We start from the raw sequence: 14,755 nt of genomic DNA on the forward strand, positions 1-14,755 counted from the left end.
GACATAAGCCAGAATTGTCTCCCTCTACTAGTTAAAATAAACATGCATACTAGCCACTATTTAGGCTTCACGTTTAGTGCAATTGGACAAAAACTACCTTCGGTGTAAAGTCAGCTTAAGGATGGGCGCATGACAGGTATCAGTTCGGGCTATAGGACCTGCCCTGCCAGGCTGGGACTTGCAGCCATAGCACAGATGCAAAAATGCATCCGCAAAATGGAAAAAAGTGCCTATAGTATGCCCATGCACAACTGGTCTAAAGAGGCCAATATAAGAAACTATGTAGTAATAAAAGATATCATACAGTAGCAGCTAGTTTGCCCCCAATATGGAGGTGCGCTCAGGGAAAACTAACAATGTATTGCAGAGAACAATAGTGAAAAATTGCTGATACAAGTTACAAATAATGCTGCTAAAACTCACATGCACGTTACAACTTATTCTGATAAAAGTAGCCAGAAAGTACTGGCACAATTTACTTAGACCCACCCACTGGAAGAATTAAGGACATAAGGTCCTTACAGAAAGTCCCACAGATTGGCAAATACTTTTTCTATTAAATTCTTAATTTGGAAGAGCGACCAAAGATTTTACATCTACTTTTTGTGGAGTTAGCTTCAGAGGGACCAGCTGAAGGCACCTGCAGAAGTAAAGTAATTTTTTTCCATGCTACCAAATTGCCAATAGCCACAGCTACTTTTTACATGCTGCTACTTTTTTAGTCAGTAATCAGGGAGTTTCCCCACTATTGTGTATGCATAAAGCGTAAAGGCCCTATTTCAAGGAACTATATTCGGCCGATATTGGCCGTTATAGCAGTTGATCGTCCCATGGAATAGAAGGCAATGATCACCCGACATCGTTCATGTTGGCTGATCTTTGCTTCCTTTGTCTTTCAAACATGTTGAAAAACAAGCGACTGTGATAGCAGCGATCTGCTGCTGTCATCCCGCGGAATAGGAGCGGCGGCAGCAGATTGCCACTATCCTCTATGGGTTGCCTGGACGATCAGCGATCACCTGGGCAGCCCCCCCCCCAGCTCCCCGCGGTCGTTTGTTCCTTGTTTCCCGTTTGCCGCCACGGCTAGTACATGCGGCGGCAGCGAGCGGGAAACAAGGAACAAACGAGCGCTGACATCTCCTCTCCGTCGGCCCGTGTAATAGGGGCTTTAGAGATGAGTGGGACTCGAAGATGCTCATGTCCGATTGTTCTGCATTTGAATACTGATTGCTGAAGAAGTTGGATGCAGTTTTTTCTGAATTAGGCTCCGTTCACACGGAGTAAAACTGGTGGAATTCTGTGGCGAAATTCTCTGCTGCAGAATCCTGCCAGCCTCCCTGTTAAAATGACAGTCTATGGAAAGGGCTCTTACTGTGCTGAAGAATGGACATGTCCCACAGACTCCCATTATGACAAAGAGACTGGCGGGATTCCTCAATAGAGAATTCTGCCACGGAATTCAAAAGTTTTACTCTGTGTGAATGGAGCCTTATTAGTAGATTGTAATCTATTGATAGAATTTATTTACAGTGTGACATAAACTTATAGTTCAAGTGTTTCCCCTTGAATCCCCAATTAGGCTGTAGGAATAACTACCCTGTTAAATGTATTTCACTATTTCTTATGGGTAAATGATTTTAAAGCAGATTTTTGAAGGTTATATCACATCATAACTACAACGACTTTCTAAAAAGGTTGACAATTTTTGTCAACTGGTGACCGTATTGGTTACTGTGATGTTTTTTAAACATTTGGATACTACATAAAATTTTTCTTTTACAGCAGAACTGAAGGTTTTATATCCCCAGGTAATTCTGCAGGGAAAGAACGCTAAACCCGTTACCATTATCTGTTAGATATATAATAATAAATGGCTATATCATCTGTCCTTATTTTACAGATAAAGCTAACGTGGGCAATGCCGAAGGACTCAATAAGCAAATAAAGGATAAAGCATATGAGTGCTTAAAAACCAGATATGCCCTTTTAACAGATACCAACATCGATAAAATTACTGAGGTAAATGTCTGTCTACATCCTGCTCTTCACCCTGATTGTCTGCATCCTACCCTCAATGATGATCGCCTAAATCCTGTTCTGCGTCATGATAGCCTGGGCAAACGACAGGCATGATGGGAGGCATGATGGGAGTTGTAGTTTTGCAACAGCTGAAGGGGGCCGAAGGTTCCCCATCCTTGCTTTCAATTCTGACGGAAAAATCCTGAACTTTACCATTATCAGCTATATCCTACTCTGCACCTAAGCCTAAATATAACCCAATAGGTATATACTCATAGACCATAGGTGAGACCATACGGCTCACCAAAGACACAACATTTCGAGGGAGATTTATCAAAGGGTGTAAAATTTAGACTGGTGCAAACTACCCACAGCAACCAATCACAGCTCCTCTTTCCTTTCACCAGAGCTGGAAGCTGAGCTGTAATTGGTTGTTGTGGCAAGTTTGCACCAGTCTAAATTTTACACCCTTTCATAAATCTCCCCCTTCGTATGCAAAAGGCAATACACAAACCATACACAGAGTCATTATTCTCATTGGGCAGGGCAGGCGGCTGCACTTGGCCACCTACCCTGTCCAATAGGAAAGGCAGCTCTGCATATGACTATAGGGGGCCCCTCTGTGCTCTGAACTGACTGTAAGGGTGGTATTACACAAGCCGACGGGGGCCCGATAATACCTGTAAACGAGCGCCGATCTGGTAGATCGTCGCTCGTTTACTGGGCCTCTTACACGGCCCGATAATCGTTAAACATGGGCAGCAGGGACATCGTTACCGATGTCCTTGCAGCCCTTGCTTAAACTATATACATTACCTAGCCACGTTCCAGGGCTGCTCCTGCGGTCCGCTTCTCCACGGGTCCCGCGCGTTCTTGCTTCAGAGTGGCCTGTCAGCTGAAAGGCCGATCAGCCAATCACAGGCCTGTGATTGGCCAGGCGGCCTGTCAGCTGACAGGCCGCTCTGAAGCTAGAGCGCGCCAGACCCGGGGAGAAGCGGACCGCAGGAGCAGCCCTGGAACGTGGCTAGGTAATGTATATCGTCAGTCGCCGGCGGCGCACCGCTATTACACGTAGCGATGCGCGGTCAGCACCCGATGAATATAGGTCAGAACCTATATCAACGATCAGCCGATGATCTTTGTCATCGGCTGATCGTTGTATTTATTACATGGAGCGATAATCGGCCAAATCGGGCCAATTCGGCCGATTATCATTCCGTGTAATAGTACTCTAAGACACTGACTCTGATGGACAAAGGACCAATGAGCAACTCGCTAATGTGTCTGTCAATGTCATTCTCTATTGTAGAAACATATTAGACTATTAGCAAAAAAAGAATTTTGTTATTGTAGATTTACCAACCACATCTGTTGGAAGTTTGTTCCAAGCATCATTTACTCTTTCAGTAAAGTATTATTTTCTCACGTTGCTTCTGATCTTTACCCCAGATAGCCTCTTATTGTGTCTCTTGTTCTTCAGTTCAGTGGGTTTTTTTTTTGTTCTGTTTTTTACTAAAAACACTTCCCTCCTGAACCTTATTTATTCCTTTAACATTTAAAGATTTTGATCATGTCCCCACTTTCCCTTCTTTCTTCCACAACTACAGATTAAAATCCTTAAGCCCTTTCTAAAATATGTTTTATGCCTCACACCCTCCACCATTTTTGTAGCCCGTCTTTGGACCGAGGGCCAGGACAAAGGGTAGGCAATGGCCTAGGGCGCCATCTCCTGCTGAATTACAGGGGATGCAATGTAGCTTCAAGTAAAAATCCCCCCACCTGACCACACACGCAGCAGCATCCTTTCCCCACTCTGCCCCGAAGCTGCTGAAGGCTCCAGCCCCGCAACAGCAGGACCTGCTCTCTTCCTCTCTTCTGCTTGGCTCTGGAGCTGAAGAAAAGCATTAATGACTAATGTCAGATGACCTCCAGAGCCAATCAGGAGGGGGGGAGAAGTGCAGGGACAAGTGTAGTAGCAGATGCCCCAACCCCTGCCCCCTCAGCTCGGACCAACACCTTATCAGACCCCACCAACATCGATGTGTCTCTAAAGCAGCCAAAATCGTGACTGCTTGCATCCTTAAGAGCTAAGTATATCATTATCTTCCTCTGTGGGCTATCTGCCCTTTCCAGTCAGTAACTATGGCGGATGCCGGGACTTGACTGCTGGATGCATATACTGGGTCTGTTCAATATGCAGTGTGGCCTAACTATTGGATGCATGCATAGGGTCGGCTTATAACGCAGCATTAGCTAGTTTTCATGCATCTAGTTGGCTAACTGTGTGTTTTTTACCTTACTTTATGGTTGATGCCAGGATCTGTATATAGGGTAGCGATAGATCATAAATTATAACTGAATGAAATTTTAAGATTGTGTGGTTTGTGTAATATCCTATATATATTACAAATACATTCTAATCCAGACAAAATATATAGACACCTGTTTCCCTGATGAACCTGTGTAATCAGACAGGAGAAACGCGTCGGAACTGTATATAGATTACTGTAAATAGGGTGTTGGTGGGGCGTTTTTGTAGCCTCTTTTTATAAACACGTTTTTTTTGTTGTCACTTGTTTGTTATTTTTTCCCTGCACCTAGTGGTTAGGGAGGGACTGGCACCGTGATTGGGGCCACCCTATTAAGGAGGTGGGCAACCCCAAAAGGCAGGGTGAGAATATACACTTGATGTAGCTGTGAGAGAGCACATCCCTCCCCTTTGCCGTATATCTTTGAAAAAAAATTTAGGTCCCCTATATCAAAATACCATTAGGTACAGCGTTACACCAGCACGTTTGTTCACGTTTTGTTTTGTTTTAGTGAGCTTTTAGTCATTTTTGTAATAAAGGTTATGTTTTAATTGCCCTAGGGTGTGTAAAGAGGTCCGTCAGTGATAGTAAGAAATAATTTGTCACACCATCGGGCGCTTTTACATATATAGGCTTGCGGTGGCCTGTTATATTGAGTGTCCACAGTGATAATCTGTTCACACTATGTAAGTTTCATATTAATCAAGTCCGTTGTTGCTGATTTGCAACAACGACCATGAATAATATGAAATTTACAATGTGCTGCCGTCTATGGAATCCCAGCACACGCATTCGAATTCAGCTGAAGTGAACTGATCTTTAGTAACACCGACCATTCTGTGACCTGGCCGGGTCACAGAGTGGCCGATGTTATACATCATGTGAACATGGCCTTAGAGTGATATTTTATATGTTGTGTCTCCTTACGTCTCAATTTTACCAAATACTTACTAGATCTTGTATAAAAGTCTATAATCAGGGCTGTATTTGCCATTGGCACTCACGGTCTATTGCCTAGGGCAGCCGTATTAAGGGCAGCAGTACCTCAGTAAATCTAAAAAAAAAATCTATATATAGATAAACACATACTATTGGTGTAAATATTGCTGCCATGAGTAAACGTGATTTATTCTTACTTTCAATTTATGTTACTATTTTAGAATTTTCTAAAAAGGTTCAACAACTATAGTGACATTGAACTTAGTGAGGAGGTTGAGCAGTTTGCAGGAAGAACTGAGTTATATATCGGATCTGGGAAAAATGCAACTGAGGATCGTCTTGCTTTAAAGGTAATCAAAATCTTTTTGCTACAAGTATGGTGTGAGGGATATCAACATAAAGAGATCCCTTCCAACGTAAATCATGTGCGGGCGATGTCTAATAGCTGTGCAGTGTCTCTCCCACATCACATGTAGATTTGCCTGCATGAAATATCAACTTAGACCCACACCTCCACGTCTTGGAAGGGATACTTCCAAGACATGGAATCTCAGAAAGTAAGCACTGGGCAGCAGAAGGCTTCGGCCTTCTTTTGCTCTTCAGACAACTCCCTTAACCCCTTGCCACATAATCACATACCGGCACATCCATTTCTGCACACCGTTATGGCAGATGGACGTGCCGGTACATGACAGGGATGACACAGGCGCAGGAGCTGCGCCCGTGTCATCCACAAGGGCACCTGCCGGTAACCCTATAGGTGCTGCAATCAGTGGGATCGTAGCACCTATAATACTGAATCTTCCCTTTGTTCCCCATCGCCTTCGTAATGATGCTGATAAGTACTGGAAGACTAGAGATTTGTAAAGTAATTCACAAATCAGTATAACTTTCTGAAACCAGTTGATCTGAAAGAAAAAGAAAAAATACTTCTTTAAACAATGCTCAACTCAAGTAACAAACCTCATTAAAATCAATGAGAGACTCGAGCATTTAACCAGGTTCTGCCTGTTCTGCAGAAGGGAGGTTGTCTGGTTTATCTGAAAACCTCAAAAGTTATGGAAGCACCACATAAATAGAACAGGAATAGTAATGAGATGTCCTGTGGATATTTGGGTTCGAGGGGGTTAGATGAAATTGAAAAAGAAGTCCTGTTCAGATACCTGGGCTTAAAGGGATATTACCCCCAAGATCTAAAAAAATTTAATGGTCCCAAACCTAGCTGGCCTTACTCACAAAGCCCCCGAGTATTTTGAGCCATCTCCCGTCTTTCTAGCTGCTTCCGTTCCTGAGTTACAAGTTTTTCTAAAAGATGGTGTATAATCAAGATAGGAAACTACATTTCACATCATGCAATGCTTATGCCTGAAAGATGGTGAGGTAGCAGAGCTGAGATGGCAATGCTGATGGTGTAGATGAGCTGAGATGGTGATAATGATATAGCAGAGCTAAGATGGTGATGCTGATGATATAGCAGAGCTGAGATGGTGATGCTGATGATATAGCAAAGCTGAGATGGTGATGCTGATAATATAGCAGAGCTGAGATGGTGGTGATGGTCTAGCAGAGCTGAGATAGTGATGATGATGAGGAAGCAGAGACGAGAGATGGTGAGATGGGGGGGTCGCGGGTGGCCACCAGTTCAGATGCGGGAGGGGGTTCTGGGGGAAGATAGTGCGGCCTCCGAGATGGGGGAGGGTTTGCAGTACTGCAGGTGGCCATTACCACCGGGTGAGATGCGGGGGCAGCCAGGTGAGATGCAGGCAGGGGGGGCGGGCGGCTGGGTGAGATGCGGGGGGGGTTGGGAGGTTGGCACTGCAGCCGGCTCTACAGAGGTGACAGGTGCGGGGTAGTGGAGCATGGAGCTGCCGTATACATCAATACATCGTGGCCGGGGACCGGTTCAGCTGTCTGCACCTACATGCCGGCTCCTCTACCTGTGGTTCTCGCGGCTTGTGCAGAACTACAATTCCCCGCATGTACGGAGAGAAGGCTGAGCATGCTGGGAGCTCTAGTTCTGCAAGGACTGGGAAAGCCACAGCTACTGCCGGGTGAGATGCAAGGGGGTGAGATCCGTGCGTGGGGATTGGCAATGGAGGGTGGCCGCGGGCTGTACTATGGGGGAGGATGGGGGTCGCGGGCGGCCGGGAGACCGCGCTGCGGGGGGAGGGTGCCACGGGCTGTAGGGAGGGGGACGAGAGTCGCCGGGAGAGCGCGGGGGGGGGCTGCACTCACAGGAGCGGCCACCGGGTGAGCTGCCGGGGGGGGGGCTGCACTCACAGGAGCAGCCACCGGGTGAGCTGCCGGGGGGTTCACTCACAGGAGCGGCCCCAGGTGAGCTGCGGGGGGCTTGGGGGGGGGGTGTTAACACAGAGTGTGGGTACGCTCCGGGTGGGGGGATACAGGGTGCGGGGCGGGTGAGCGGTAATGGGGTTACACAGTGTGTGTGTGTGGGGGGGGGGTGCTGTCAGAGAGAGAGAGAGAGAGAGAGACAGGGAACAGCAGCAGCCATCTCTGGCTCAGTGTCTTTCACTTCAGTGGACTGGGTTAGAAGCACTAACCCAGCCCATTGAAGAGACAGGACACGTGATGCCGTCTCGGAGGGTGCGGGCCAGGAGCAGGGAGCATGTCGGGTTGGACTGAGAACTGATGATTCTATGCGTTTGGGGGGGGGGGGGTGAATGCATCTAGGTAACAGCAAAACTGTGCAGAATCCATAAGAAGTTTATGTTGGAAAGATGGAAAGCTACGGGTGGGCAACGTATTAATGCAAAAATAATTTTGGATGGAATACCTTAAACCTTTAACCTTAACATGAACCCAAACCCCATTAAAAAACATAAACATCATATGCTTACCTTTCTGTGATCTCCCAATGTCCTCCGCTGGCTGCAGCCACACATGTATGCGGCATGACTTCAGAGACATCAACCAAAACACTGTAAAGACACCATCACGTGTTTGGAGCACAATTCTGGCTAGTGGGAGCAAAGTCTAGGAAGTGCGTTCAAAAGAATGATGATTGACCTCAGGGAGATTAACCAAAACACCACAGAGATGTTTATCAACATCAATGAATCTAGGAATATTGCCCAAGGTTTGGCTTGCTCACTGACATTGAGAAACACGTGATGGTGTCTCCACAGTATTTTTGCATATTTGATTTACCCGGCAATGTGATGGGAGAGATAAGACAGAAAGTCATATCTATTCCTTAACCCCAGCATCCTCACTGTATGCTCCCAGCCAGCAGACTGAGGGGAGACAGGTACTGACTTTTCTATAAACTATTGCTAATGAAAAACACCTGGGTGTAGGAGGAGTGCTGGAATTAAGGCAAAAAAAAAAATAAAAAAAAATAGGGGACAGAATACAAAATGTAATTCTATAAGAAGAAAAAAACACATGGCTGTACATTCACAATGCAAGACACTAATCCAATTATCAGACTTATCTATCCTATAACCAATTTATATAAAATGCCCTACTTACATTGAACCGGTCACTAAGTACATTCCATGCTTGTCATCTAAATACTCTGTAATACACCATAGTTCTTATGCCAAAAGATAACCTTGTATATTACAGGCTATTCTAAAGGCCGTAACAAGTCCACAAAATTCAGACAGTGAAAGACGGGAATGGAAACACAGAGTTGCTGCAGTACAAGAAATAGTGGTATATATACCCAGCAAATTTCTGTATGGGGGAAAAGAAATACTGGAGATGCCAGGAACAGATGATTCGGATGCCCTCGCTTTAAATTTTATTAATGAAGCTCTCACCAAGGTAAGTTGAAACCATATGTGCTATAAAAAAAAGTGTGTGCCAAAGAGAAATGAGTAAAATGAGATTCCCAAGGCATTTTGATAAACAGAAAATTCTTGTATTTGTAGTGTCCCAGTACAGGTAGTCCACAAAGTCTTATTCCACCTTGGTAAAGTGCCTCTGTCATGTATCGCAATAAAAGGGGATGAAGGAGCTTATTTCTATTTCCTCACTAGGTGTCACTCTCTGTTTTGTGTTAAGGTCTTTTGTACGAGCACAGCTGAAGGTAATGGGTTAACATTTGCTTGTCATGTGTTGTCCAATCACGGTTGCAGATGTCTTTCCCCTCACTTTTCAACCTATTACACTTCTTCTCCTGTCCAGAACATCCCCTCCAATCACAGGCCTTTTTGTCAGTAGTGGTGTGGAGGCACTGAGACACAGTCAGATACAGGGGCGGACACAGACTGCAAAGGGCCCCTGTGCAAAAAATGTGTTTGGGCCCCCATAACACATTCGTACACCTGGGTATCTGGTACATGTGTCCTGGTTTCTAGGGAGGGCCCTATAGCACAGATGCCAGGGCCCACTAAAGGACTGTACTGCAGTCTTAGCAGGCCCCAGTTTGGGACTGGGGTACCTGTGGCCAACCAATAGAATTGATCATGGGGGGCACCCAAATAAAGAACCCGTCAAACCTTGCAAACCTTGCCCCATCTTGGACTTATGATATCTGTGACGACAACTCCAGGAATAACAATAAATACAATTCTCAGAAGGCCCTACACTTATGAAGCTCTCAGTGAATGCTGGGAGTTGTAGTTTCTAAGAGGACAACCCCTTGAGTTGTCTACTCATTTGTACTTCAAATCCCAGCACATCCTGAGGACTTCAGACTGCAGTAAATGCTGGGAGTTGTAGTGTTTGCAGCTGTTGTACTTGGAGGGTCCTGGGTGCATTATACACTGGATGCTGTGTGGGGGATGAAAGTATATAGCTCAGAGTGTGGAAGTGACCCCAGAACAGCACTAACACTGGATAGAACAAATGGGCCCTTAATCACTGCTGGGGCACAGGTGAGATACATGTACTGTATATAGCTGCACAGGTGGGATACATGTACTGTATGTGGCTGCACAGGTGGGAAACATGTACTGTATGTGGCTGCACAGGGGGTATACATGTACTGTATGTGGCTGCACATGTAGGATACATGTACTGTATGTGGCTGCTTAGGGGGAGATCAAAGAGAAAAACAACCATGCTGCAGGGGGGCACAGATATTGGCTAAAAGGTATAGTACAATAAAACTTACAGCACCAGAGAGGGGGGTGGGGGCTCTGTGCTTTTTCTTACACAGTCCACCCTCTATCTTACAACTTCCAGCAGCCTGACAGACACACTGACAAAAATCACTCACTGTCAGAGCTGCTGCTGTTGCTCCCTTTTCACAGTCCTGTCCCTGGCAGCCATAACCCTGCAGGATCCCTCCAGCCTCTGTCATCATATGCTCTCTCTCCTCTTCTCCTCACACAAAGGTATGCTGGACAGTGGAGTACAGGAAGGGGGGGTGTCTGCAGCAGCAGCGTGCAGGAGGAGAGGAGAACCAGCTCCGAACGGGCAAAGCATCCAGTGACTAAAGGGGGGCCCACTACAGACATGTGCCATGCTGAGCTGACAATTAAGAGTCTGAGCCTGGTGGGGCCCTCTATTGGCCTGGGCCCCTGTGCAGCTGAACAGGCTGCACAAGTGATAGGTCTGCCTCTGGTCAGAGAGAACTTCTTCTGCTGCAGCAAGTGTTCCAGTATGCAGTAGCCCTCCTCTGAGGAAACCTTATCCATGCCTGGGACCCATCTCCTGTATTCTCAGGGCAGTTACCAAAGCAAGGAACTGACTCCCAGTAGGACAAATAGTGATGGACTGATGTATTATACTGACAGCGCACGGCTCATTTGGGAAGTCTCCGGAAATCTGCTTCACCCAGTGGTAAAGGCCTGAGGCTCGTACTACCTAACCTCACACTTGTTAAACTGGTTAGGGCAGAAAACGATCAGATATATATCTAAATGTGAGTATGAGTACAGTATTCTTCACCTTATCCTTTCACTAAACACTATCCTGGCAGAGTACAATAGCTATCTGGACAAGGCCTCCCAAGATGCTCCCTACACTCCTTATACTCTTAATTCTACTCCTTTCACCTGTTCTCTACTTTCTGTCACCTGCACCTGCTCTCAGAAGTTGTCATCCGTGTTTTTGTTCCTAACTTGTATTACACTAAATATCCTAAGTAAACTGTCATCTTGGTTAAGTGCTGGACTCTGCCCTATTTTTGTGTCACCGCACATGCACCTTACACTTGGGCTACCCTCTTTTTCAGTGCCAAACGGGGTTGGGTACTAACAGCACTCCGGGCCGAGAAGTGCCCAGGTGGCTCAACACCCATCTAGCTGCAACACCACCTAACAGCTGTCCCGGGTCACAGCATTTTCATTCCAGTCTTTTCTGGCCAGTTTTACTTAAAAGAATTCAAACAAAAAATACCCAGCTTTCTATATTCCAGTGCGTTTTAGGAAATTAAAGCTAAAGTGACTGAGAGGACAATTTTTGGGATATTGTGACTATGAGAAAGTACTGCACTGTATTATTAATAATGTTTATCTAGGAGCTTTTACTTTGATGCTATGTTCACACACTGTAATAAAATGTCCGTTATATTACAGCACAGCCCTGGCTGCATTCTAACATGTTCTTGCAGCCGAAACTGCCATATCGGCCACAGGGACATTACTGAATGGTTATTTGAATTGTGGGCACCTTTGGGTGTGCTTGTAATTCTATAAACCGTAGACTTCATTGTGAAGTCCAGCCAGGAAAAAAAGTGCTGTGTGAGAACAGCACTGAACAACAGCCGTTATGCGCAGAATTCCAGCCAGAAATAAATGACATGTTCATTTCCCCCCCCCCCCAGCCGTAATGAACAACGGCTGTTGATCAATACAGTGTATGAACACTGCAGCCGTACTTCGCATTGAAGTCAATGCAAATGTACAAATTTCATTAACAACGATCGTTCTTGTAACTGCAAAGAACAACCGTTGTTAGTGAAATTTGTACATTGTGCGTGCATAGTCTTAAAATGAAATTCTCTATTTTTGTTTGCAGGCTGATGCTGTGTTTGTAATGAGTGAATTTGCTTTCAACAATGCTGAAAAAGATGTTAAAGACATCCTGATTAACAGTGATTTCATACAGAAGTGGAAGAAATTTCCTGAGCTTTTTTCTTTAATGTTCCTTGCATATCCAGAGAAGGTAAGTGGAAAGAAAAACTATATAATGAGATCATTTGCTTCATTCATGAAATAACTTTGCTGTACTATGTTCACACTTAAAAAAAAATAATAATAACTTCCATTATTACCGAATTATAATTGAAGTCTGTGGGATGCATAGAAGTCAATGGAATGACGGCTGCCCAATACACCTAGGGGGAGATTTATGAAAGGGTGTAAATATACACCTGGTGTAAACTGCCCACAGCAACCAATCACAGCTCAGCTTTTGTTCTACCAGAGCTGAAAGCTGAGCTGTGATTGGTTGCTGTGGGCAGTTTACACCAGGTGTATATTTACACCCTTTCATAAATCTCCCCCATAGTGTACTGAATAAATTTTAAGGCTATGTTCCCACATTTTTTTTTCTTTTTGGCCGTTACTTGGACTCAAACTGCCAAAAAAAACCATGAACATAGCCTATACCTTTACTTTTTTTTATTGCGGCATATGGATGAGTTTGGTTGACATGATCAGCACTAAAAATCATGACATCTACCATGTCTAAACATTTTCTAAAGGGTTTGCCCCATTATTAATAATGGTACATTGTGTTATGTTTATCATTTTGTTCTCTCCTTGACTACTAATTTGAATTAATTTTAGAGCTTATAAGGATTTTTCAGTTATATCATGCTCCAGGCTTCAGACATGGGTAGATAGGGAGATAAAGTAACAAACTCCTCCCTTCCCAACTCAAGTGCAATAGTAGCAGTAGTGATAATGTACATCAAACACACATGGCAGGGAAGGGTGGAACCAAGAGGTGTGGACCCTGACAGCTGAGCAACACCTCTTGGACACATAAACTTGGAAGAAAAACATGATTTGTAAAAAGTTATCAGCTAAGAAACAGGTATTTTTTGTTTTATCTGCCCATGACTACAGCTGTTAGCGAATCATAAAGCTGACAGATTCCCTTCAGATTATGCAAACAGGAAAACCCTCTTTCAGTCACCACCTCCTCTGATAATAAGCTGCTGGGCATTTGACTAGAGATGAGCGAACTTCTGAAAAGTTCGGTTCGATCCGGCGAACTTTCGTGAAGTTCGGATTCGTGCGAACCGAACCTAAAACGAACCTTGCTATAACGGCTGAATAATTGCAGCTACAATAGTGGGAGTGTGATAGGGTATAGTTTTGTTTAGTTGCAGTTGCTATTAAAATGAAAAAAGTGGAAAAAATCAAAGTGCAAAAATAATGAAAAAAAAAATAGTGAATAAAATAATAATAATCATAATAAAATATAGTGAATAAAAGTGCAAAAATAGTGAAAAAAATTAGTTGAGGAGGAGGAGGCGGCAGCACTTGATTGCACCCATGCCAGTATTGTTGAGAAGAGACAAGTTAAGGAGGAGAAGGAGGCAGCACTTGATTGCACCCAGGCCAGTATTGTTGAGAAGAGACAAGTTGAGGAGCAAGAGGAGGAGGCAGCACTTGATTGCACCCAGGCCAGTATTGTTGAGAAGAGACAAGTTAAGGAGGAGAAGGAGGCAGCACTTGATTGCACCCAGGCCAGTATTGTTGAGAAGAGACAAGTTGAGGAGGAGAAGGAGGCAGCACTTGATTGCACCTAGGCCAGTATAGTTGAGAAGAGACAAGTTGAGGAGGAGTAGGCAGCACTTGATTGCACCCAGGCCAGTATTGTTGAGAACAGACAAGTTTAGGAGCAGGAGGAGGCAGCACTTGATTACACTCAGGCCAGTATAGTTGAGAAGAGACAAGTTGAGCAGCAGAAGGAGGCACACTTGATTGCTCTCAGGCCAGTATTGTTGAGAAGAGACAAGTTGAGGAGCAGCAGGAGGCAGCACTTGATTGCTCTCAGGCCACTATTGTTGAGAAGAGACAAGTTGAGGAGCAGGAGGAGGAGGCAGCACTTGATTGCACCTAGGCCAGTATAGTTGAGAAGAGACAAGTTGAGGAGGAGTAGGCAGCACTTGATTGCACCCAGGCCAGTATTGTTGAGAGCAGACAAGTTGAGGAGCAGGAAGAGAAGGCAGCACTTGATTGCTGGGGCGCTGACTTAGCGTCACACTCTATGGAGGACTTCAATAAGTTTTGCTGCTATAGATTACTTCACCTATAACAGCTTATGAGAAACAAACTTTTTGTAAACTTTTTTGCTTGCGGCTAAATGGGGTAGACGGCAGAACAGCAGAACAGCAAAGTGTAGCGTGTACTCTCAGTTACGGGACAGGAGCTGGTTCAATGCTACCGGTCCTGACTCTTTTCTCACTTTTTGCTCCCTATTTCTTTTTTATCTCCCTAACTCTCCTAGATCTCACAATTTTTTTTTTATTTAGATGCCTATCTCTCCCTATTTTTCTCTTCCTCTCTCCTGCTTCTCTCACTAACACTTTCTATTCCTTCTCAATCTCACTGTATCTA

The 14,755-nt window shown here is 44.8% G+C and overlaps 1 protein-coding gene across 2 annotated transcripts in view; it reads left to right on the forward strand.

The window, feature by feature from the left end:
• LOC138797379 (uncharacterized) overlaps positions 1–14,755 on the forward strand; it is a 105,722-nt gene that overhangs the window by 46,936 nt on the left and 44,031 nt on the right. For both annotated transcript variants that reach the window (XM_069977450.1, XM_069977449.1), the window contains exons 9-12: positions 1,901–2,019; positions 5,489–5,617; positions 8,856–9,056; positions 12,201–12,347. In XM_069977450.1, coding sequence (XP_069833551.1) covers positions 1,901–2,019; positions 5,489–5,617; positions 8,856–9,056; positions 12,201–12,347 — 596 coding nt within the window. The remainder of the gene's footprint in view (positions 1–1,900; positions 2,020–5,488; positions 5,618–8,855; positions 9,057–12,200; positions 12,348–14,755) is intronic.

The sequence above is a fragment of the Dendropsophus ebraccatus genome, chromosome 7 (genome assembly GCF_027789765.1).
Source record: "Dendropsophus ebraccatus isolate aDenEbr1 chromosome 7, aDenEbr1.pat, whole genome shotgun sequence".
Taxonomy (NCBI): domain Eukaryota; kingdom Metazoa; phylum Chordata; class Amphibia; order Anura; family Hylidae; genus Dendropsophus; species Dendropsophus ebraccatus.